Source organism: Blennius ocellaris, assembly GCF_963422515.1.
Source record: "Blennius ocellaris genome assembly, chromosome: 5".
NCBI lineage: Eukaryota > Metazoa > Chordata > Actinopteri > Blenniiformes > Blenniidae > Blennius > Blennius ocellaris.
Genome location: NC_137654.1, coordinates 18,130,011 through 18,154,646, shown reverse-complemented (window position 1 = coordinate 18,154,646; position 24,636 = coordinate 18,130,011). Strand labels below are relative to the sequence as shown.

Genomic DNA, 24,636 nt, shown 5'->3' with positions numbered 1-24,636 from the left:
CCTTGGAAACGAGACCTATTCGTAAACCTTTACAAACACCAGATAACTATGCTTGTATAAATTTTAAATACTGACGATATGGGAAAAAAATGTTCCACAGACAAACATTTCATCTGAGCAGGATCTAAAAACCACTTTCGGCGATACATACATGAAAGGGTGAGGGCTGAAGGCTGAAAGGGAACATAATGACACATTGGTTACATAAGAAGAAAAAGACTAATGTGAAGAACACGTCGGGGTCCAAATGAAGGCAGGCTTTTGACCGCCCTGGAGTTATTCAACATTTTGGAGGACCATCGCGTACCAAACGCAACAGGCCGTGGCGTCACCTCTTTATAATTACATTAGCTCTGGTATGTTTAAGAGCCTGCTCTGAAAAAGGCCTTTGCTTATTTCCAGTCTGCCTGTGGAGGCCTTGGACACGTCTACTGCACGTCGGATAATCAATTTGCTACCCCCTCTGCCTGCACCCTATCCTTGACAACTCTCTGTGCATGGTAAAATAGGAGGGGGCGAGCGAGGGGGGGGGGGGAGGGAGAGAGAGAGAGAGAGAGAGAGAGCACATCCTGCCATTGCCCCCGGGGTTCTGTCTTTTTCTGCACTGTTGACATATGCACATGGACGGGCACAAATGCCCTTGAGCGAGTCACAACAATAAGGGGAGTGTCACGGCCTTCCATACACACACATCTGCCAAACACCTACGAGCTGACCAAGCAACTCCAGAAAGCGTCCCATTTCCATCAGGCAGCTTTCGGTCCCATTTAAACGGCGAGCCGCCACTAAAGAGCACCCTAAAATAATGCAGGCACACTCATCCGTGCGGAAAACTGTGTTTGTTCACAGTACCGTATTAGTAAAGACTAAAGCCACATATTGGGTGAAAGTGTGACATTGTGAACAGAGTATTTTATAAACAAACATGGTTGCTTTAATGAAGAAACGACAAACAAGTTGATGGCCACTTCTCCAGCCTATTGACGGAGCTTAATTGGGAAACATCAAATGTACACAAGACAAGAGTACGAACTAAAACCTGTGGTAACTAACTATGTTTAAATAGGCCCCATCTGTTATTGGTTAACAGATACAGGCTCACATCTAGAAGACAATGAGACCTTACAACCCTAATTTTTTGGTCTCATAAAACTGAAATAGTAACTGACCTGCTGACTAAGCTAGACGATGATGAACAGAAAGTGAGAAGATCTATCCCCCCACAGCAACAGAAAGATCAGGGTTTTGCAGCGCGTGTTAAATAGTCTCAACACTATGACCCTCCCAAATGTTGGAGCAACTCAGTGCCATTCATCCTCGCAGCGTCCTAATAACGCAGCATTCTCGGCATACCATCTGCAACGAAGTCCTGATGAAGGGAGAGTATGGCCGCCTGCCAGCCTCCCTTTCTGCTCTGCAATCTGCCCATGTGATAGGAGCTAGAGTAGGCAGTGCTGCAGCCTACTCCTCCGTCCTCACGCTCACACACTCGCCGAATAAAAAAAAAAAAAAAAACAACCCAAAAAAAGACTGCATATTCCTCCGCAGCTCTGCCACGAACCACGAGTCACCCTCCAGCTCCCCCCCCCAGTGACATTGGAATAATGAAAAACCCGCAGAGATATGGAGTCAAAGTAGTAAGGATTTGACACAAAGCTTGTCTTTGGTAGAGTGTGAGAGATAAAGGACAAGTGAGCCATAACTGGCAGGGGACGCTTGATCTTATGGAAGATTCATATAGGCTTATTCTAATGAAGTCAGTCGACTGACAGACTGAACTTGGGAGGGTCTGCTGGCGGAGCAGGTTTCCGCCGCGACACGTCGTCTTCTTTCCGGGTCGTTAAATGTTTCCATGCTAACGTCAGGGAGCCCGCGTTTACCTGGCAGCTGAAAGGTGGACATGCAGCACAGTCATGACTAAGGAGGCAGCGAGCGCTTCACAGTGCCCGATGACTCACAGTCACAAGCGAGCAGGTTGAATCACACAAGGCTACAAACCACATTTGGGTCCTCCAGTAGCTTGTCCTCTCATATAATCCATCGATTCCACATAAGATGCTACAATTGAAGCGAGGCCCTGCCGCCTGCTTGACCAGACCACTCGACATGTGGACAGGCAGTGACGAATGATTACAATATATACATAATGAGAATATTCAATATTTCTGCAACAAACAGAACTCATAACGTTAAAAAAAAGACAAGTTTTGGGGTTACGTTTATTTTTTTTCATTGAAAGTTTTGTTTCACAAGCTGGTAGCTGGAAGCTGATGTGCCTCAACAAAAAAAATTTATAAGTGACAATTTAAATCAAAAATCCTGCGAATATGTTGAGAAAAGTGAGCAAAGCTGTTGAAACCACCACAAACAAATCATCCTTTGCAAATTAGCGGTTGTAGTATCTTGTGAAACTGAAAACAACAGCAAAAACTGTCATCAAGTAAATGATTAACTCTCTTTACAAGTTTATATGCCGAGAACACGCTCTTCACAACTGTTTGTGTACATTAATAACCTAACCTGTTATAACCTAGCCACCAACTACAAAGTGACTCCTATCTATTATGGAGTTCAGACTGTGCCATAAAGGCCCAGATGAATCGGGGGTGTTTGTAGGGCAGGCCGTGTGACGACCCTGGATCTCCCAGCATGAACCAACTGAGCATTTCTCACGCAGAGACTCCTCAGGCATGCAGACCCCTTCAGAGGAGGAGGACTTTCCCCTCTGTAAGCCTTTTATTCTCTTTCAGGCTGGTTGTCCCCCCCACCCCCAACCGTCCACTATTCAGTTTGCTCATTCTGCTGTTGGTTGCCGAGAACCCAGAAGGGAAGAACCATGTGTGGCACACTAAAGCCTCCTCAGCAAACAAGAGGCCGGCACAGACCCAGGACGTGGCGGGTGTTTGGTCTGTGTGGGTGTCCCTGTTGTACCACTTACTTGTACTGTTGCCTTGCATCTGAATGATACATTTCGAGTCCTTGCTCGTCTCCCTGGTGTTGAAGGGCCGGACTCGAACGGCGACTTTTACAGACGCCCCGGACATGTTTGCGGGTTTTAAGACCGTCTCCCCTGTAAGGTTCCTTGTAAATCCCTCCTGGAGGAAAGAAGAAAAAAAAAACACGCCCACTGTAATGCACTGACAAATTAAAGAAGCCAGATTGTACAAGGAACACAATGCAATACATTTTTGACATCAAACACAATGAAAGGCCTACCCCTCCCAGTCATGACAGCCTACAACAAATATGGCCGCGACCAAAGCCTCTGTAACGCTTCAATATTTTTGTAAACAGCAGCTGAGCAAAATATTTACCAAGTCAACAGAGGATGCAAGGCGGTGTATTTAATTCATATACATACAAAGTACGCTTAAGGAGCGTGCTAACGGGAGCAATGTCAAACGGAACAATGGCGTTTAATGCATAGCTTAACGCATTAACCAAATGTAACGCAGGTTTCCATTGCATCTCTTGTAATTGAAGCTACACACACACATACACACACACCGCAGACGGTGACTACATAGCTGAAATATCTCGTGTTTTTCCATGTCCTTGCAGTCAGCCATACTTGCTGAGGCATACGCCCATGAAATTCTATCTCCCCTATTTGGTGTGTGGGCTGTAGAGGTGGGGGGGGAGAACAGAGATCCGGGCCTGTCTTGTCTGCTAGCATCCAGCACCGATCAGCTCCGTGTTGGTCACCGCCAGATAACAAACATCGCGTTTTAGGAATTAACCGAATAATTCAGCGATATGTGGAAGTAGGCTAATCCTCCGCCGCTGCATGTGGCAGGAGAGTTTTACATGCTTATGAAATCTGCACACACCGGCCAGATCTGCTTTGCACAAGGAGGGTCAACATCGCTTGATATTGAACTCGAAAGGCGTATGAAGCGCAGAAAGACAACAGATGTGCAATTCATATATATATATATATATATATATATATATATATATATATATATATATATATATATATATATATATATATATATATTTGTATTTTTTTTTATTGTGGAAAATAGCGAGGAGTCATGTTGCGTTTCCAGATGGGACCCGTGTGCCCCCCCCTCCCGGCACGGAGCTAACCTCCATTCTGACCGAAATACACACAATATTCACTCGTAAAACGTCAACATTAAACAGTCAGTGGATCTACCGTGAACATTTTTAACGATCGGAACTGATGCGACGTGAACGTTTAATGACTGAAACGGACACGGACTGAGATCACACACACACACACACACATATACACACAGGCCAGCTGGAGTTCTGCAACACCAACCGAGTGCTGAACAGTCGCGTAAAACACACATATACACACACAGGTAAATTCAGCATTTACATTTTTTTTTTTTTTAACTCACGTTTGGAGACTTTTGCCGAGACAGCGGGCAGAAGTGAACGTCAGCTCGCGGACGCGTTGTTTTTTCTATCAGAATCTGGGCGCACGAAAACTGCTATAAAGTCCCGTTCCGTGAAAAACACCCATCATAGCGGTATCCTCCGCCGGATTAGATTCGTGGTTGAAGCGACGCCTCCTCCCACGGTTTATTTTCACCCCCGTGGTGATTAAAAAAAAAAAAAGGTGGACGTCTAAACTGCACACTGGCGAAGAGAAGAATTGATAGATTGACTTGATTTACCGAAGAGATTACGTCAACTCCCTCTCCCCCACGCGCTGACGGACGGGCACGACGGACCAATCAGCGAACAGACAGCGGTGACTAATGTGTCCGGTAGCCAATCAGAAGCCAGGACGCCGGGACTACGGGGAGGGGGGCAGTGGGTGGGGCCTCCCTCCTTCTTCGAGCGTGACGCCACACTGCAGGATTTCTATCCACCGCTCCCCGCACCGCCGTCACCGCAACACCCGCCGACGCCGCACAGAGCGCCGTTTAGTGGAGAGGTGAACGCCTTACACCTGTCTGAAAACATGGAACGTGAATTCCAGCTGGAGCGTCATGGTAATTATAAACTCCCCAAATGAAATCTGAAGTGAGCTGGACCCCTGACCTCTGTCATATACACTGAATACTAAATACACTTTTTGGACAACTTAATGTTTTTTCTCTCCAAATGGAGTAAGAATTTTTTTTTTCTTTTCATCTAATATGTTTACAAAATCTCAACAAGTCTGCTACACTTACTAACATACAACAATCCCAAGAAAATTAATATCAAATGGTTGTTACTTTGAGAGAGAAAAAATTGCTGTCGATGTCTTTGCAATTTTCATAACTGAATCTGACCTTGTTGCTAACCCTTTATGTGTGACACTGCTGGTCGATAGTTATTGTATATTTTCAGCTAAAAGATGCACATTTTATTGCAATAATGTGGAAAGCTTCCCGCAACGCCGGAGAAAAATACTCCCATGTTTATGCAACTCACTTACGTCCAAAATGTTTTTCGGCTTCATAACGTCTCATAGTGTGCAACAAATTTTTCAAAGATTTTCAGGACAAGGAGAGGACTTTTATTTATGAATGAACTTCCAGTTCATCTTTATGCTCCCGATCAACTGGGGCCGTTGCCAAGTTTAATCCATTAGTTTGTAGCCGTTTCAGCATAGGAATGACGAAGCTCCATCTGGGAAACTACATTTAAAAACTGACGCGTTTGTGTTGCTGGGAATTAGCGTCAGTAAAATAGCTCTGTACCATGAATACAAATTACCGAATTGGTCTAGTGGGCGAGAGTGTCTGTAGGAAACAATGCGAGTTGAGAGACAAAACACACACAGAAGACAGTTTGACCCAAATCAACCTTAAAGAGTCACACAGCAGTGACAGACAAAATGCAACAAAGGCGGCTCCCGACAAAGACAGTCAACAGACGTGAAATGACTGCAAAGACACACAAAGAGATGCAGATGGAAACAAGTCAAAAGACACACAAGAGTGACACAAATAAATGCAAGATTGTAAAGAGTTTCGGGGAGAGAGAGAGAAAAAAAAAGACAAAAACATAAAATTCTCAACAAAGACTCCAAAACACATTAACTGGAGTCTTTCAGTCACTCACTTCTTGCCTCAGTGCAGGACAGGTAAGGAGCCTTATGCTGGTCTTTGTTTAGGAACTGTTACCGCTTGTGTAAACTCATCATCCAGGCTGTGCTGTTTGTCCGTGATATGAGATGCTTTTATTGCAAAGGAACATGTCTTGACTTTATTTTATTACGGACACTTTATTAGTTCAGTGTGTTTTGAACGCCTGGCATTTCACTGGGTGAAATATTCTAAAATCAACAGAGAACAAGACCTAATAGAACCCATTGAGCCTAAGGGGTAAATAAGCAACGAGCTGACATCATGTGCATCATCATTTATTCAATTCAAAATCCTAGCTTCCAAAAACAGGTATGTGGTTCAAATAAATCATTTCCTGTACAGTTATGGTCAGCAAGGTAAGGTTAGGTACAACGTCATTTGAAAAAGACCATGTCGAGGTGGGTTGTCTTTTTAAGGGTGTGCTCTTAAGATGGTGTTTTCTAGCAATCATGCTACATTTTTTCCCTCTCCTCTTCACCTAAACGGAGGTTACTTGTCCATGAGGCGCTTCCTGACTTTAGGCCATGCACACACACGTATTAAATTTAGTCTATTGAAGTCAGCAGGGGGGGGGGGGGGGGGGGGGGGGGGGGGGGGGGATGTGTCTGCAAAAGGTAGATTTGAACATAATGAATGGTGGCAAGTCACTGCGTCTCTTCCTATTGTACTCAAAAGGAAGCCGACATTAAGGATTAGTTAACGTTAAGCTACAATCTTAATGGATAGTCCCACTTCTGAGCTTAAATCTATGAGCACAAGCAGTATGTGCCTCAGCTCCGGGACATCCACATACACGTGGACTCAAGTTTTACTACTGTCACAGTCTTGATAGAAGAAACTCAAGGCTAATAGTTTTAATGAGACTCCACTCAATACTCTAAAATGTATTGGCGTCTATTCTCCCTCCAGTACTTAAACGATTTTAATGAGGTCAACGTACACAATACTTAAAAGAAACAAGAACCGTAAAGGAATATGATCAATGAAGTGTCTGAATGCAACTCGCTGGTGGAAATTTGTCTGCAGCATTGTGACGCATTAATCCTTGTTAAATATATGTATATATATCTGATAGATATTTATATATATACACAAACTCATGAGAAAAAAAAAACTTAAAAGTCTTAACTTTATTTAGTTTTTAGAACCATGATAATGGTTTGAGACAAAAAGGGCAAATGCAAATAAAAATCAAATCCTCCCCCCCCCCCCACCCACCCCCTCCCATTCAAAATGTTTCTTTTGTTCTTGTCGTTTTCATTGGTTGTAGTGACACTTAAATCATCGGATTTGGACAGATCCTTTAATGACGATGAGCGAGCCAGACGTTGGTGACGTGATCTTTAGGCAGGCCGTCCGCCCTGTTTCTCTCTCATCCAGACGTGGATCCTCTCCTTCAGCTCAGGCACTGCAGAGACGACAACACACTGTGAGCAGCAGCTCAGAGAAATCCCTCTCAACATATAACAGGTGACCGGCCAATTTGACATCTTGCTGTCCTGAGAGCAACTAACTATTTCACTGCTTTCCCCCCCGTTTCTACTAAAAAGAAACAGCCGAGCTGTGTCCCCAACATGCAATTACCAGCTAAAGAGCGCGATGGTGTTACCTGACTCCAGCATGCTCTCTGTGAGTGGCTGCCTGTTGAAGGGGTCGGTGGGGGAGTTGAGCAGGTGGCGCAGGATGATTGATCTGTCCATGATGTTCCCGGAAGGCAGCATCACAGGGTCAGTCATCAGCGTGTCCATCAGAGGATCTGTTGCAATACAGTCACATGCATGTTTTTGCAGCCGTTTAAAAACGGGGATACGGTGCAAACGTTCTACTGAGTGATGTGATTTTTTTTTTTCCTTGTACTGCAGTGAAACAGAGAGGTTGTTCCACTACTGTCTCTCCCTCACATTTGTTTTTTAAAATATTTTATTTAAAGCTGCTCAGTGGGCTACTAATTGGGTTTGCAGGATTAGTATTTGAATGAGCTTGTATGTACCCTTTAGTTTTCACTACTACTTTTGAACTAAAAATAAATAACATAAAAAGGTAAAAAAACTAAACAACTTTGGTCATAAAATATCGTCGTCAAATCAGGCAAGACTTCATGACCCTGAGAAATGTCGGTGAAATGTCAAATCCCCCAACTTGTATGAACTTGAATGCTTTACATGACAGTATTATTGGTGCACAAGTGAAAACAAGAATAAACAAAGTATGTAATAAATACTAATTATGAGCATTTGTGTAAAGCATGCCCTGCAGTGAAATGTCACTGGTTGCCCCAGTGCGTTACAAAAATAAAACCTGGCGTGGGAGATGTTAAACCACATAGACAGCTGATACTGGAGGCTCCTGTGCGGCACACTCCCCATTAACTGTGGTGGGCTGGCTGGCGTATCTGGGAATCAAAGGAGATATGCAGACCACGTTTCTCCTTCCAGATTATATTAAGTCTGTGGTTATAGGATAGCTGCGCTCTAAGCCGTCTATATGGCCTATATGAGCTGCAAAATCCACTGCAAATGTCTGGAATCCAACAGCAACACAGGCTCCTGAATATACTGTCTGTCAGTGGCTGACCCGGGGTCACGCCAGAGAAGATGATTCACTCTGTGCCAAAGACTCAGTGGCTTAGAAGAAAAAACAACACAAATTCAGGTGTTAAATCCAAATACGGAAGATTTCTTTGTTAAAAAAAACTTTAAATACTCTGCAATTCTTTTACGGTGTGGTAAAGATGGTCATGTTTAAGATAAAGTGAAGCACGGAAATAGATTTTCCCCACATAAGGGACACTGGTGAAACACGCACCTTTGAACTCGTCGGGGGCATCGCTGTAGTCCATCTCAGACTGCGAGTTCTTGGCGACTATTTCCTCCACCTTTTCTGATAGCAGCTTGAATTTCTCAATGGCGATGGAAGACTTAATACCCGCCTTTCTCATCTTTGAGATGACCTCTTCGAAGAGCTCACGGCTGTATGACCTCTGCAAGAAGGTACAAATATACAGAAATATTTTGTTGAGAAGAAGAGAAGAATATTGCGCTTACCATGCAACTTTCCAAAATGTGTGCAGCAAGCGTACAACATAAAAACACTTTGAACCTTTGAACATGTGAACTGATATTGACACAAGAAGGAAAAAAAACAAAAAAAACCACTTTAGGTTTCACACACACAACCAGAAACCATGTGACAGCAGATGCGGTTTGTTCTTCATCAACTCATGAGAAATATTTAGTCACTTTCTGTCTTTTGCATGTGCGGTCTGGTAGGAAATGGTTGTTGCTGACAAGCGACTGTGTTTGTTTGAGTACAACACTGCTTTGCATTCATCAAGCACAATAGGGGATTCATGTCTTCACAGCAACAGATGATCAACCACGATGCATGCCCATAGCCTTTCCTCATGACGAGTCAATACCTTATTGCATGTACACAGAAATGGGCTTCTTCTGAATAAAAAAAAACAACAACCAAAAAAAACACACTTTTTGTGGATAAAGTCAGTTCTAACCTGGTCGTCTGCAATCGCTTTCGCAAAGCGGGCACAGTCTAGCTGCAGGTAGATGTCAGTGAGCTGGTCTAAGAGCTTCTTGGGCTCAAATCCATACTTCTCGGGGTTCTCAACTTTCAGGTCCCGACACTTGGGCCCACAGAGCTGCTGCAGGTTGAAGTTCAGCATGGCAGCTAAACGAGGGCCCAGCTCCTGGAAGAAGAGGAAAAAACAAAAACATAAACATTATACAAATACGACACATTTTCTTCACAAAGAGCACATGGTGTGTGAAAAAAAAAAAAAAAAAAAATGTCCAGTGGGGACAGAGACACTCACAGGCCTGAGGAAAGGTTTCTGGACCTGCTTGGTGAGGATGTGGAACATTTCAACCGTTTCGGTAGCCAGGGCCAGATAAGAGCGAGACACACGCTCATCCTGAGTCAGCTGGGACTGGCGGCTCTGTTGCTGCTCCTGGAAACGCACAAAGAATTCTACTTTGCTCTTTTCTGCCACATTTGCTTGGTGCCAGGTTTCGCAGCTCGGCAGAAACTGCAAGTGAGGCGCGAATATGCTGCAGGTCTCAAACCGTGTGACCTTTGTTACCGTTTTGTCTTTTGCAAGTTCGATTTTTGCGTAATCCTTTTGGGACTTTGCTATGTAGTTCACATCTGCCTTTTTATGACCTCATTCAGGTTGTTTTTATTGCCGACAGAATACACATAAGACATAATGGTGAATAAACACAAAACCCTGTGATGGCACACACTGACCCTCGGCAGCTGGTCCCATTGCTCCTTATTTTTCATCTCTTCTTGAACCTCGTGGATACGCTTCAGGGACTCTAGACTCTCGTCTAACAAGAAGGTGGTGTCATTAATCAGCATGTTGATGTAGCGCACAAACTGCTTGCCAGAGCTGAGGGGGGAGGAAGAGGAACAAACAAGAGGTCAGAGAGGAACTGAAGAGACGGCGACAAGAGTCAAGCTTCGGTTGTTTTGTTCCACGTGACCAAAGCGCTCGGTGGAAACCAACTCACTTGAACTCCTCCATGAAGGTGCCATGGTGGGCAATGTTCTGCCAGAGGCTCTTGAAGATGGTGCTGATATGGTAGCGTATAGTGAATTTATCATAGAACTCGCTGGTGGCACCGGTGTGCTCGACATCTGACCCAGAGAGAAAAGATTTTCAGCGCAAATTGAAACGATTACAAGTTGGAGCCATGAAGAATAGCATGCGATAAGCACTAAATTCCTCCTTGAGCAAGCCGGCAGCCCGCAGGCAGCGTCACCTGTGTAAAACTTCATGAGGGCAGGGACGAGCTGTTTGACGGACAGCGGGTGGTTCTCCATCATTTCCGAGAACCGCTGAGTACGAGGTTGTACGGCGGGGTTAGTGACGAACAGCACCTCCACCAGCTTGGCGATAAGGTAGGGGTTCCTGATGTAGTTCTGACTGCAGATGAACACCACCAAGAAGGTGACTATGTCCTGGACACACGGCTCGTATAAAACCTGGGGCGAGTACCTGGAAGAAAGCATGAAACAAAGAAATCATACTCAGCTTGAGAATTTTCATGACGGCAGATTAAATACGGTATAACACAGTGATTCTCAAAAGTGTGGGGCAGGCCTCCGTTACGTCCGCCGCAAGCTGCGCCATTTCCGGCCGTCCCAGATGAAAGACAATCGCGAGAGAACCGTGGCGATATCTTTGGTCTTGGCTCTAAATCAGCAGTCCTACAACACTGTCAGGCCGGTTGAAGGACGACCACTGTCACGGTCTTGCCACAGAACATATAATAAAACTCTGACCGTGTCAGAAATTTGGGATGATTGCGACTACTGATCAGCACGACACTGCCGCTAAACCCAAATAAATGCTTTGTGGCTCCAATGGGGGAAAAATGCCTCAAAAACAGTCACGTACAACGTGATCCAGCTTGCGTTTCCATCATATATCATCTGCCCAAAGGTTATTCGACTTGTGTTGTACAGTGTGGCTAGCTGTGCACTTATAAGATTGTTAAAATCGCCATTTGTAGCCAACCTTAAGGGACACGAGGAGACATGGGTCTTATCCTCTCACTCATCGATATGTTTTATGAGGCAGCTCTGGCTTATCTGGTCAAACTGTTCCATCTCCCACTGAGCCCCAAATTGCTTCCAATGGAAGTTGAGATCCACACTTTCCATGTAGAATTCGTCACTGAAATTGACATTTGTAAACGAGGGAAAACCGACTTACTGCACAACAAAAAGCAGGAACTCTGCCACATCTTCAATGTAAAACTCTGGCAGAGCAGCAAAGCTTTTGGGAATCTCAGGGTTCAGAGGCAGGTTGATGCTGTGTGAGGAAGGAGAGGAAAATGGTGAAACGGCAGACTGTGGGTTGGGGGGGGGGGGGCAACATTTGTTTCTTTCACATCAATACAAACGGAAACAAACAGCAACCTGGCCAGTCTGTGTGTGTGTGTGTGACTTACTTGGGGTACTCGGGGTCCACCATGCGAAGAATGAGCTGAATGACTGTGCTGTAAAACTGCAGACATCTGCGGAGCAGGTTTTCATCCAGAAGGCCCACGTCAGCACAGGCTTTGGCTCGCACTAGTTTCTGACAGGACAAAGTCACACACCACAAGGATCAAATTTCTGACAATATGCTCGACTGCAGTGGTTCAGCATCTATATTAGCGTTAGTCCAAGAGTCAATTCATTTTCATTTCCAAATAAACTAAAGGCTAGAGACACATTTCTGCAGTTTTAAGCTGGCGTTTGAGTGGTTGATCAACGAAGGAAACAAAAGCTGCTGGGTACATTTTTTGCAAAGACATTCAACTCACCTTGAGCTGGGTTTTGCAGCGTTTGAGCATCTCTCTGTGTCGACTAGCCAATGGAGAGTCTTTCCATTGGCTCTCACTGTTTTTGAGCTCCTCTACAGTCCTGTAATGTGAAACAAGACTGTTAATCCAAACACTTGTGAGAAAGCTACGAGTGTCTGTGTAGGTGTATGTGTGTGTGTGTGCGTGTACCTGTTGAGTTCACGAATAGCCCGCAATCTGCGGATGTAGCGTCGGCAACCAGGCAGGATGGACAAATGGTGGGTGTGAAGCGTCAAGAAGAAACACTCGGTGGGGAACTTGGGCTCTGTAAACTTAGCGGGGTCTTCATCTGTCAACGTTCGCAAGAAAAATTCACAATCTCAATATAGAAACTCATTTGTGGATATGGCAATGTGTCGTGTCACACCACGCCGCGCAAATGTCTGAAGAAAAGCCCGAACAATAAAACACAACAGCTCTTGTATATTAATAAAGTAACTTATTCATACGTCGTTGCATTATATCCATTTTTCATGTGGAAATATAAAACAATATAAATTGTGTCTTTGCGTTACACATTGCCGCATGTTTTTTTTTTTTTTTTGTATTCACATTCGATACATGTCCCATATATTAATTGAACAGTACAAATGTTATTTCATTCTCCATATCAACTTACGCATTTCAGTGAGCCAGGTCTTCAGCTCCTCCATGGTGGCTTTGAGACGAGTCTCCTCTGGGCTGACGACAAGGCGACACCGGGGGTGGAAAATGTAGTAGGGGTCTACCGTCTCCAGCTTGATCTTCATGCTCAGCTGTTGCAGCACCCACAGGAAGTTGAGCATGAAGCCATCTGTTGACACCAGCTTGTCATCGGTCTGGGTGAAAGGAGAAACTGCTGCATGAATAATTTCAAAACTTCAACATACACCAGAGTGCATGCAACAATATAGAAACAGTTTTTTTGTTTGTTTTTTTAGCAGGTTTGACATTATATGAACATGATTGATATACTAGTTTTAAAATGGAGCAGATAAAATTATACAACGTTTCAAAGGGGAATAAACAAATTACCTGCATCTGGGCTTTTTTCACATTGTAGTTGACTAAAGCTGCCATGTAATTCAGAGCTAACTCGCGTGTTTCTCCATTTAGCAGGATGTTGTGGAGGACCTTGAACAGGTCACCCTGATGAAGGAAAAAAAAAAAAAATCCAACAGATTAGCTGCAAGGAGCAGGTATTTGAAAACAATGAAAAGTGCAACGCTCACCCTTGCGGACTCCAGGTAGTGCTGTAACGACTGGCTCACAACTCGCGTGTTCTCCATGGTGATGGCTGGGCCAGAGAAATATTTATCCCCTACTTTGGTCTAAAAAACAAACACAAAATACAACAACTTACATTCCTGTAGTAGTAATATAACATGGCTTATTATCATTCTCATTTTCAAGCATTTAAAAGTGACTGGCAGTTAACAAATTACAACAACATGATATTATTAAACCAAGAAATGACAAGACGGGGCTTTACGACACGTCACATCAACTCACATCATCTTCAGCAAACACCGAGAGGCTGAAGAAGGCTCCTAGGTAGGACAATCTCTGGACTTCTCTGCCACAACCGGGGCTCAGAGGTTTCGGACTCCATAGAGGCAGGGATGTTATCTGCGAAGAGGAGCGAAAACAAAAACGTACATTACATCGCAGGCTCAACAGGAACCTATAGTAGCAACAACATCATCTTACTATACTGCATTGTGCTTTATTGTTTACAACATGTCGCCAAAGGGTCGAATTCCTCTGAAAAAATTTTTTTATCAGGAAGGAAGCAGCTAAAACAGATTGATTCAGTTTTGAACTAAAATACAGACCAGGCTCCTTTTGCAAACAGACATTTGTCTCAGCAAATGGGATGAAATGACCATGGTGACACAAGGAAGGTAACAAGAAATACAAAAGGTACTTTATTACAAATCTCAGACATACTCGCAGGTAAGAGTTAACATGCTGTGAATTGTTATGACCAGAAATGACAGAATAATGTGTGATTCAGCATCAAGTTTGCCGGTAACTTACCAAACTGCACACTGGGTGAGTCTTTCCGAACTTAATTTCACAAAGTTCAGCTAATGCCTGTTAAAACAAAAACAAAACACTGATGCACATCTACTTGTTCAAATTAAGAATTTGTTCACATATTCATTCTTTAGCTGACATGAGGTCAAACAGACATTTGCCTCACCACATCACTCTTAATACGACTAAAATAGCTTCCAACTGTGGCTGTAAAGTTCCAGCCTGCGCAACATATTCTTACCATGAGAGGAAATTTAAAATTATCACTGTCAAAGGAACATTCTTTCACTGCGAGAGCGAGCCCATGGAGGATAGGAATGAAGATCTAAAACACAAGATGGAAAACAGGGTCAGTGCATTTCCAGCACATACGTATTTCAAAGTGAGCATTTTGCTTGAAGTCATGAAAATCCTTCATCATTTCAGAAGGTGTTGCAGCGTGGCTGCCCTCTAAACATGATATTACATCATTCATATACCCGTGTGACGGCAAGGACAGGGTGATTTAGAATAATGGTGTATGTCATTAACAGATAAATTGCATTAAATGTGCAACTGCGACATGTTATGTATTAAAATGTAGGCGGGGTTGAGAGCGCCGCAGATATGCGGCGTTGCAACAGTAATCTCAGCTGGTGCGGCCGATTTGGACCTTATGAATCCTGTTGTTGTTTACATACTTCGCTTTGCACTCGTTGTTTTGTTAACTTTTGGTTTTTTTTGCAGCCACAAAGCTGCAACTTACATCCTGCTTTATCTAAGTGTTTTGGGGCACTGGATGAAGGCAGGTCATACCGTGGACAGACCGCCGTTCCATCACAGTGCTCAGAATGTACTAATCATTAATGCGTACGTAGATGAATTACCAACCACTACAAAAAGGGCATATGGTTTTATTCATCTGATTTTTGGTTCACTTTCCCACCTGTCTGAACATCTCCTCCTCCTGGTGGGTAATGCGCACCAGCTCCTGAATAAAGCCGAACGGAAGGTTCCGGCACAGCATATAAGGTACCAGCAGAGACTGCTGAAGAGGGCTCCTGCAAGGAGGAAACAGCCAGAAGAGACACTTTTGGTGAAATTAAATAAATAATGTGAAGGTGAAAGAGTAGTTGCCACGGAGACGGGAGAGGAAAAGGGAACAAGCGTACGCAGACAATTGAGATAAGAAAAAAAACAAAACCCAAAAAAAAAACAGAGTGTTCGTCAGTGTGTGGTTTTGTTTACCGAGGCAGGGTCAGGGTGCCTTGCAAGACCAGGGCAACATGGGAAATACACTGAGAGCGAATGTTACTGAGAAGCTGGCTGACATTTGGTTGGCTGCACATCTGGAAAGGAAAAAACAAAAAATTGAAATCAACACCGGGCCCTTGATGATGTCATATAATCTCTTCAATTTCTATTATTTTCCAGTTGTTCTCCTACAGACAGTACCTTAGGAGCTTTCCTCTCTTCCATGCCAACGCTGTCAAAACGCTCAATGAGGTAGTTCAGCATCTCTGTCTCCTTGCATGTTTCAATGGTGAAGCGGTCGCTGGCTGATTCGCAGGACATCCCCCCTCCACATGCACCGAGGCTACAGACGGGAAGATAACCAGAGGAACGGAGAGAGAGAGAGAGTCTTGTTAGATGACACAAAACACATGAAAGCACAGCGTGAAAGAAGAACAAGCTCAAACCCGACTCCTTGAAGGAAACAAGCTGCTACACATTAGTGACAACACTGCAGAATCTCAGTACTTGGGGGGGGGGGGGGGGGGGGGGGGGGTATTACACTTAATATTCAAGAGCTTGCTTGCAGAAAATGCACATTTACCCAATAAATGCAGTAATGTGAGGACAAATTGCTGTTAGTGGTCAGCTATGACAGTTTCATTTGAACACAAGTGGCCTCAAAGCACAACAACTCCAAGTAAGTAACAAAATAAAGTGTTAAAACAGGCAATGCAGAAGCATCCTGAAGATCCAACACACAAGGTACTTCCTCAGTTACTTGATGTCATACGAGTAAGGAGTGTTCTCCTTCCAGCAGATAAACAAATGCACGTACTCTTCCAACATATACCTAAAAATATCAAGCGGTCACAACTCGCACGCCTGCCGTTTTAACTGGGCTCAATGGTGCTGAAATGGTATTTGTTACGACATTTTAATGTTCTTTTGTGTGTGTGTGTGTGTGTGTGTGTGTGTGTGGGGGGGGGGGGGGGGGGGGGCTCATTTCTCTGGGATGTGAAGACAAGCATGTTCATAAAAACAAAGTGCGTGTTTTTCCTACTGCAATCAAACGCTGTGTAAACACAAGACCCTGCTGGCCATAATTCACTGAAATTAAAGCCATCCAACCATACATAAAAACATATTTAAGGTGCTTGGGAATGCATCCTAAAATACAGAATCAATCATGAGCCAATTTGTCAAACCTGCAGCCGTACATAGTCATTTGGCACATTTAAATCCCTCTGAGACCATCTTTAACGTTCACCTCCACGATAAGGCCGAACGTTATACGACTGAACTGTAAGCTTTACCGTTGAAGCATGCAAACATTTTCAGGCAGACAAAAGTCCCCGTCGGCTTCTTCCACCAGCCTGGCCTGGTGACTGTGCAGTTAGTGGTAAGCCTGCTGGGCCCTCTGAAACATGCAGGAGGCTGGCCCATGAGCAAGCTTGCACACAAACACACACATTAGCACACACTGTGCAGTGGTGTACCTGGACCCAAACTGAACCTGAGCAAAATCCTCCTCCTCCTCTGACTCTTCATCACTGCTGTCCTGAGACATGTCAGACAGGGCAAAAAACAGGAGCGACAGGGGGCTAACGGGACAAGAGGAGGACAACGGCATGAGGGAAAGGAGGGGGGGAGAGAGAAAGATGTGCAAGTGTGCAGACACAGAGAAGGAGGAACAAAAAAAAAAAATAAAGATACAAATCTGAAATGACAAGCCACAAGAGAAATGGAAAGTAAAACAAAGAAGGATGAACTGAGGAAACTACAGAGGCGCATGCTTCTCGTGTTTTTTTTTTTACTTACACATTCGTCATTTCTAATTTGTTTGTTGCAGTGCTTATAAACTGAACCATTTTTCATCTCACATTTTACTCTTGACATAGCTTCTCTTTGGAAAGAAGTGTGAACCACATATTTCAGCTTGAAGATTAAGGAGCCAGATCCTGTTTGTTAAATGTTATGACAAACGTTAAGAGGTATGATAGGAATAAGCAGCCAAAGGATTAAAAAAAAAAAGTTCTGTAGCTTAAAAGTCATTCTAAATATAGCGAATGCAGAGGTGATTGCCTACAGTAATTTCTGTTTGGAATCACTTATAGAAATTTTAAGATAAAATTGTCAGTGTTGATTTTCAAGGGCGCCCAATGTGATGGGAGTGCCATTTAAAGAAAATGTCTATCTTCTCAATGAAGTACACAGGGTTTAGAAATCGCTAAATTCAAACACACAAAAGTAAAGTGGAAAAGAAAAAAAACAGTGTAAAACACGCAATCTCTCATGTGTGTTACTCATGAATTTTCAAAACATTAATAGTGTTCGTGACTCTTAACTGAATGTTTCAAAGGTGAAAAAACACATACTGCAATTACAGAGTCTGTTGTTCAGAATAAACATGAAAATCTAGTTTTGAAACCTACCCAGGCAGTGTTTGCAGTGTTATTTAAAAACAAATATTGCTCAAAAATGTAAAATGTCATTTGAAATGATAAATCTGATCAGGATACATGACCCGGTACCTTCAAAAGTAGCTCACAAGCTAAAAAGGTGTGGGCACTCCAAGGTAAATACTACCAATGAGCCTGTATGGATGAGAGCTGCCAGCATAGAACCCGACGTGTAAACAACATGAAATGGATTTGCCAGAAATAAACTTGACGTACCCCGAGGTCACAAATGAACCTTAATCTTATGATTTTAGTTTGTTAGCTTGCGTGCTGCACTCCACGCGGACACACAAATGGCAAATACCTAGAAGGAGGAATCCTGGAGGCAAAGGCAGCTTGTCTGGGATTCAATCGGGGAGAAGGAGGCACCATAGTAGGGCTTGTGGCGGAGGAGTGGTTGCGGGCTTGGGGCGAGCTCAAAGACAGGGACTGGGGGCTAGGTGGGGGCACAGGAGCTGGGGTGTTGGGAGGAACCGAGATCCCTGCAGGACTGGGGGAAGGCCCGGGGAAGCTAAACCCTCTGTGAGCTGGGCTCGACGGGGAAGGAGCCCCCCAGGAGGTGGAGACAGAATAAGGCCGATACCGTTGGGAAATGGGCATAGGGGCAGTCGGAGGGTTGAGGGAGTGTCTTGAAGCAGCGGTGGCCGGGGGGCTCGGGGGAACAACAAACTGTGGGGTGGAGGGTGCAGAGGGTACGGTGGGTGTAGTGGGGATGGAGAGGGAAAGAGAGGTCCTCCGAGCTGCATCCAAAGGCATTGGGTGAGGACTACCACACCCGTACAGACTGTGAACAACATCGATAGGAACATTGGTAACGGTGATGTCCAAACAAAAACTCATAAAATAGAAATCAATAGCGGAGCACATGGTGGCGTTCTGTCACGTGACACTAAGAAACCTGTTGAGGAAACACGCGGCCAACACACGTCCTCCATCCTGCCCAAGAGTGAGGTGGTGCGCGTGCACAGGAACCACTCGGCGTACTTGCCTGGATAGAGAGCTGGCTCCAAAGGACCCCGCGCTGGGACCCATCGGGCTACCACCTTGACTGGAGGGCTGCACCAGCGTCAGACGATGGTCCGGGGATTTGGCTGCTGCAATTGGCTGTGAGGTGGCGGTCAAGCTGGCAAAAGGGTTGTGGACATGTGACTGGGTAGACATCATTAAGACTTCCATCAGGATCTGACCAATGAGGTCTTTGAAGTCAGAGTATACTGCGGGGAGAGAGAAAATAAAAAAAGAAGAGTGAATTCACCGGGTAGAGGAATCCGTCACGTTTCGTCACAGCTGCAATGTGGTCTAGCGTATACGACGTACCATCTTTCGGGTTCTGGTGAAACTCTGCAGCCAGTGAAGGGAGAAAGATGACATCTCTGTCCTGCTCCTTCCACGATACGCGGAGGATCTTACAAATGAGCTGCAGAGCCTGCTCTTCAGAGACGTCGGAGTTTGCAGAGGTTTCCTGACAAGCAGAGAGAGAGATGGTGAGTGCATCCCAACAGCATCATCGATGAAACAGTTGGCGCCTATTGAAACAGGTGGGATGTATTGGAAATGGACAGATTTTGCATTAACTATCAAACTAGGTACAAATCACAAGACATGAACTGCAGCAACAAGATGTGACATCTTCGACAACACTGTGAGTTAAACAAACTTCAAGCCTGGCAAATGTTCCCCTCACGGATTGGCAGGCGCTCCCTTGTCTCTACATTTTGCCAGGTTAGTGCCATTTTGTGGAATTTTCTACACAATAGACTTACACTGTGATCCTCACATGATAAGATTTTAATGACACGGCTAAGCTGGGTCAACATTAACCATGTCCACAAACAGGTCAGTGTGAACACCACTTGATTCTCTATATAATAATTGTCTCATGATGACAGTTTCTGAGTGTCAATCAAGTGAATGAAACAAAATTGAAACCAAGAATTGCGTTCAAGGGAAATACCTAAATATCTTGTAAACAAAGTCCTTTCATGATGACTCATTCAGGACTCGCTCGATCTCGAGACGGGAAGGATCAAAGTTGGGAGTGTGTCAAATTATTCAAGAGAGACAGGCGCCTTTCCTTGTGGGTTTGTTTACTGCAGATGTTCACCTTTTCAGTCAAGTTCCTCTTCTCCCGTCGGTCGCTATCCTCCACCTCCATGTTCTCGATCCCTGAGTCCACATCCACCTGGGACATGCTGCGATCAAACAACAATCATTCACACAGTCATCCTTGCAACGAGAGCCCAAGCAGTGCGTGACGGACTCTTGGGGAACTCTACAACTTCTCTTGAGGCCACGTTAAAAGCAGAAATACAATCAGCTGGAGAGGATGTCGTACCTCTTTTCACAGGAGGCAGGGTCAATGTCCATGCTCTGCGATCGGGACAAACTCTGAGACTGAGTCTCAAGGCTGTTGGAAGGGGAGCTGGAGAGGGAACTCACTCCCTCGCTGCTTTGACTACCATACGCCACCCCTGAAAGAGCAGAAGGACAAAACTGAACTCAACCGAACACAAACAGCCTCGACATTTTCCTTCAACTTGTGATGGAGTCTTTTTGTTGTCGTTTGCAAAGGTTGTTTTAAAAAGAGATTGCACGTTGGTTTTTTTCTTCCCTTTCTCAAAAATGAATCCCCATGAAGTCCCCATACTTAAAAAAAAAACCTCAGTGTGGGGAAAAGAGCACTGAGGCAGGATTATCAAAATGATCTATAGGCTTTTGTGAATTGTACATTGAAGAAAATACTTTATTTTACCCCTTTGTATCTGAGGTTTTTTTTAGTTTATCCTCTTGTTTATACCTCCCAAGCTGTGTCATTCCTATCAATTCACAGCACAATGTGATTACATTCATTTCGACCTCTAAAATACAAATAGTTACGCTAGTATGGTCATATACAGCATGAGAGGGAATGTAACAGGACTCAAATGCAAAAAAACACAGTGGCATGCCAGGTTGGATCGGGGTCAGTTGCACTAAACTGTGAGTGTTCCACCAGAAATACTACATTCCTAATTACACTTCACTAAGTGAGGGGGCTTTCCTGTGTGGTTTAAGCCAGGGATGAGTTTAGAGGCCTTTTTTTGCAGTTTACATGTTCTCACTGTGCATGTGAGTTTTTTTCCCCTCACTATTAAGATAAAGAAATTCAGCGTTTGAAGGTGTAACCCCAATTATTATTATCATAAAAACATCTGGAATATGAGCGGACATCCTTGCGATATATAACTGTGAACATACGAGACGCCACTCATGCAGTATTCGTTTTCTTGGCTCTATTGTGCCACCGCTTAACTTGTTCATGTGTCCTTATCGTAATTAGACCAATTTTGAACTATGAACTCTACCCGATACTACACAACGCTTCCTGATTCAGCAGCCAGTTACAGCTGGTGTCAGAATGGTTTTCTGAGGAATAAACAACAGCCTGGGAATCTAATGCATGAGAGGGGTGTTGTTTAAGGTTAGCATCGTGTGCCACACAATTCTAAGCCCTGAGGTTGAGCTGCAGTGCAAACGGGGAGAGAGAAAGCTGATTAACACTCAGGATCGTCTAGTGGATGAAGGGTTAGAGTTAACAACCCTCCTGTGGTTGTACACGTATCAAATACTCAACAACTATTCAGACCAATTAAAATGGTTGCAATAAAAAAAAATATGAGCAGAATATAAATAAGAAATACAAAAGAAATAAGAATGCAAGTGAAACTGACCAGCTCCAAAAGCCTAAATGTTAAGTAAATTGATAAAGGACCTTTGACCTTGGAAGGTGGTGATCTACACATGACAACAAACAGTGCAAGGACACTGTCCCGATCCATATGGGATGAATTTTCCAGAGCGCTGCTTGGATGAAAGCCTCACTTTGTACAGCGTGGCCAAAGCTGGCGGTCAAACAGGGACACAGATGATCCCAACAAGCTGGTCCTGTTTGTGTCGATGTCATTCAGTGTGTATGACTGAGTGTGGCTCTGTAAATATCAAGGTCACTAAAACAACAGACCCTATTCAATAGAACACTCGAAAAGACTGTTAATCTTTGTTTGCCCTATAGAAACGGTTTCATGGGTTCTTCATGTGACATAGTAGAAACAGGCCAAAGATTAAAAATAGATATATACAAGTCAAAAACAAGAGGTAACAAAGGAAACTGGTTCTAATCAACAAAACAAAGAAAAAGAAATCTACAAGACTTGAAACATTTTGTACCAGAGGTGCCCATGGGGGATGTGGCGGGGGTCCCACTATGGACATTGAGCCCCAGTGATTGGGAGGCAGCTGGTGGCACAGGTTGGGGTGCGGCACCTGAGGGTCCAGGGAGGGGTCCGGGTGGGGTCTCTCTCTGTGGGGACGTCAGGGGTGTGCTAAGAGGGGTGCTGGGCTGGGATGTCTGTCCCCCTGCCAGTCGGGCCAGTCGCCTTCTGCGAATCTTAATCGGAAATAAATCAGCATGTTAAAAATGTTGATTCAAAACACAAAACCTCAACAATGTGACCCAGGACCACATCCATGCCACGATCAGTTGATAAACAGGCTTTGTATGAAACTGTTTAGAATGTATAAAATGACAACATTACATAAAACACGAGTCACAATGACAGATTTAAATATTAAAGCAGTGATCTTTGCTTTTTTGGAGTAGCAGTGATTTCAAAGACCGTTCTAGATGAATTGATACAATAACCTACATTAAGATCAAAGTCAGAACCGGCAGCCTGATGGCTGAGGGTGAATTTACTACATATCCAGCTCAGTAAAATGCGAGTACTCGTTAAATAAGCATTTGCGGGGGGAGGTGAGGGGGGTGCAGTGAGCAGTTGACGGGGGTAGGATAACCTCGGTGGTCGTGCGGTGGGCCCACAGCTGATTGCACAATGGAGGCTCGCTGTGTTTTTTATGCTGAGTCGTCTCGCAGGCTAATTTCTGGCTATTAGCACAACAACGTTAGCCGCCGTCGGCTTCCTCGCAAGATGAACCGAATCTATACGCGCAATGTGCCGCTATGTCTGGAGACGTGACGCCGAAAGCTGCGTCACACGAAAATGAATCAATACACCGACGCAGAATTACGCATAAAAGCTACGAAGAAATAATAATAATAAAAAAAAAAATGTTACGCTGCTTCTGCACAGGTTGTACCGATTCGTTAGCATGAGGCTAAATGAAACACAAGAGACACCAACGACCCACATCCGTCATATCTTTGTCCACTTTGGGTTTTTTTTTTTGGTTCGGAAAACATATTTTTTTATATGATAAAATTGTGGGAAACAACTATGCGCGAAGAGGAGCTGGCCGTTAACGGCATTTCTTTAGTTTAGACGATGCTAACAGCTGAGCTAGCCTTTGTAGCCACTCGGCTAAGTAGTAAGACCACAATGAAAGTCAATAGTTACACATTTGGAAATTTAACTGCAGTCACTAAAATCCTCGAGGTGTGCCAAGCGCACAAGAGCGTTTCACCGCGGCCACCTTACCTCGTCTGCGCTCAATTCCTCCATCATTGCAGCTAAGTTAGCGAGCTATTTCACTTTCTACGTTCCACACTGCCAGCCAGAGCCAGCCAGCTAGCTTCGATAGCGCTAAATGTGCATAGTCTAACTCCTCCAAACGATACGTGTCAGTCCTGATTGTCTTCAAGGCAGAAACTAGCACGCCGGCGTGCGGAGGGCGGCGAGATATAGCTCCTCCAAAAAGCCTCCCGTTGGCTGGTTTTCTACCAAGAATGAAACAAAAAGAAAAGTAGCTAGCTATTATACGTCAAATTACAACAGCGGCCATTTTGGTTCTACAACACGTCACGTGACTGGACGGCCCACTGCTGGGAGCTGTGCGTGTGCGTGCGTGTGTGTGTGTGTGTGTGTGTGTGTGTGTGTGTGCGTGCGTGCGTGTGCGTGTGTGTGTGTGTCTGTGTGTGTGTGTGTGTGTGTGTGCGTGTGTGTGTGTGTGTGTGTCGCAGAGACAATCGTCTTATTTCACCTGTTGTGTGTTCATCAAATCTGAACTGCTGAACATCTTTCCATTTAGTTTGAACGTCATTGAATAAACTGAAGAATCACTCACCAAGACACAAGGTCACCACAATCATTCAATTAACTGGAAACTAATGGACTACTCTACTAATATGACACACTTTAATATTTTGGCTTTGAACCCTGCAAGTGTCCTGTAATAACGCTGGAGCCCAGTGCCTGGCACGATCTCTTAATATCTCGGATTAGATGTAGTGAAGGGACATGGAACATGTTGGTGTGACAGTAGACGAGGCAGGCTATATAGGGTGAGGAGAACAGCAAAAAGCATCTAAATTGTACCATTAATGAACTTCTAATGATGACTTCTAATGAACCCATGACAACTATGATGTCTTGTCTGGACTGTGTGGATGATTACGATTTTTAAGAGCTCAAATCGTTCTCAAAAGTTTGTGAGGAGAACAACTTAAAGTTGTAACTCCGGCATATAAACACAATTGATCTTAGATTGGTTGTTTTTGTATTGACTTCCATCTCCAGT

At 44.2% G+C, this 24,636-nt stretch overlaps 2 protein-coding genes across 14 annotated transcripts in view; both read right to left on the bottom strand.

Annotated features, from left to right (window-relative positions):
• The window catches only part of kif1b (kinesin family member 1B), a 60,460-nt gene extending 55,848 nt beyond the window's left edge, over positions 1–4,612 (bottom strand). For 11 of the 12 annotated variants that reach the window (XM_080497245.1, XM_080497246.1, XM_080497250.1 and 8 more), the window contains exons 1-2: positions 4,374–4,612; positions 2,939–3,095 (exon numbers count right to left, since the gene is read on the bottom strand). In XM_080497245.1, coding sequence (XP_080353371.1) covers positions 2,939–3,044 — 106 coding nt within the window. In that variant the 5' untranslated portion in view covers positions 3,045–3,095; positions 4,374–4,612. The remainder of the gene's footprint in view (positions 1–2,938; positions 3,096–4,373) is intronic. The other variant, XM_080497249.1, reaches the window with a different exon arrangement.
• A 2,067-nt stretch (positions 4,613–6,679) lies between these two features.
• ube4b (ubiquitination factor E4B, UFD2 homolog) lies at positions 6,680–23,889 on the bottom strand. 2 transcript variants are annotated; one of them, XM_080496149.1, is made up of 29 exons: positions 23,598–23,889; positions 22,330–22,549; positions 20,459–20,594; positions 20,228–20,315; positions 19,441–19,585; positions 19,112–19,337; positions 18,428–18,907; positions 17,161–17,265; positions 15,884–16,025; positions 15,677–15,777; positions 15,375–15,489; positions 14,691–14,774; positions 14,450–14,506; positions 13,922–14,038; positions 13,642–13,740; positions 13,445–13,558; positions 13,050–13,248; positions 12,581–12,719; positions 12,392–12,491; positions 12,035–12,162; positions 11,797–11,895; positions 10,841–11,076; positions 10,589–10,715; positions 10,323–10,467; positions 9,889–10,023; positions 9,571–9,762; positions 8,865–9,039; positions 7,669–7,815; positions 6,680–7,467 (listed from the first exon to the last, which is right to left on the bottom strand). In XM_080496149.1, the coding sequence occupies exons 1-29, from the start codon at positions 23,622–23,624 to the stop codon at positions 7,403–7,405; spliced, it is 4,143 nt and encodes a 1,380-aa protein (XP_080352275.1). In that variant the 5' UTR covers positions 23,625–23,889; the 3' UTR covers positions 6,680–7,402. The 2 variants fall into 2 exon arrangements, with proteins under 2 accessions (XP_080352275.1, XP_080352276.1); XM_080496150.1 differs by lacking the exons at positions 17,161–17,265; positions 18,428–18,907.
• Between the last annotated feature and the right edge of the window lie 747 nt (positions 23,890–24,636).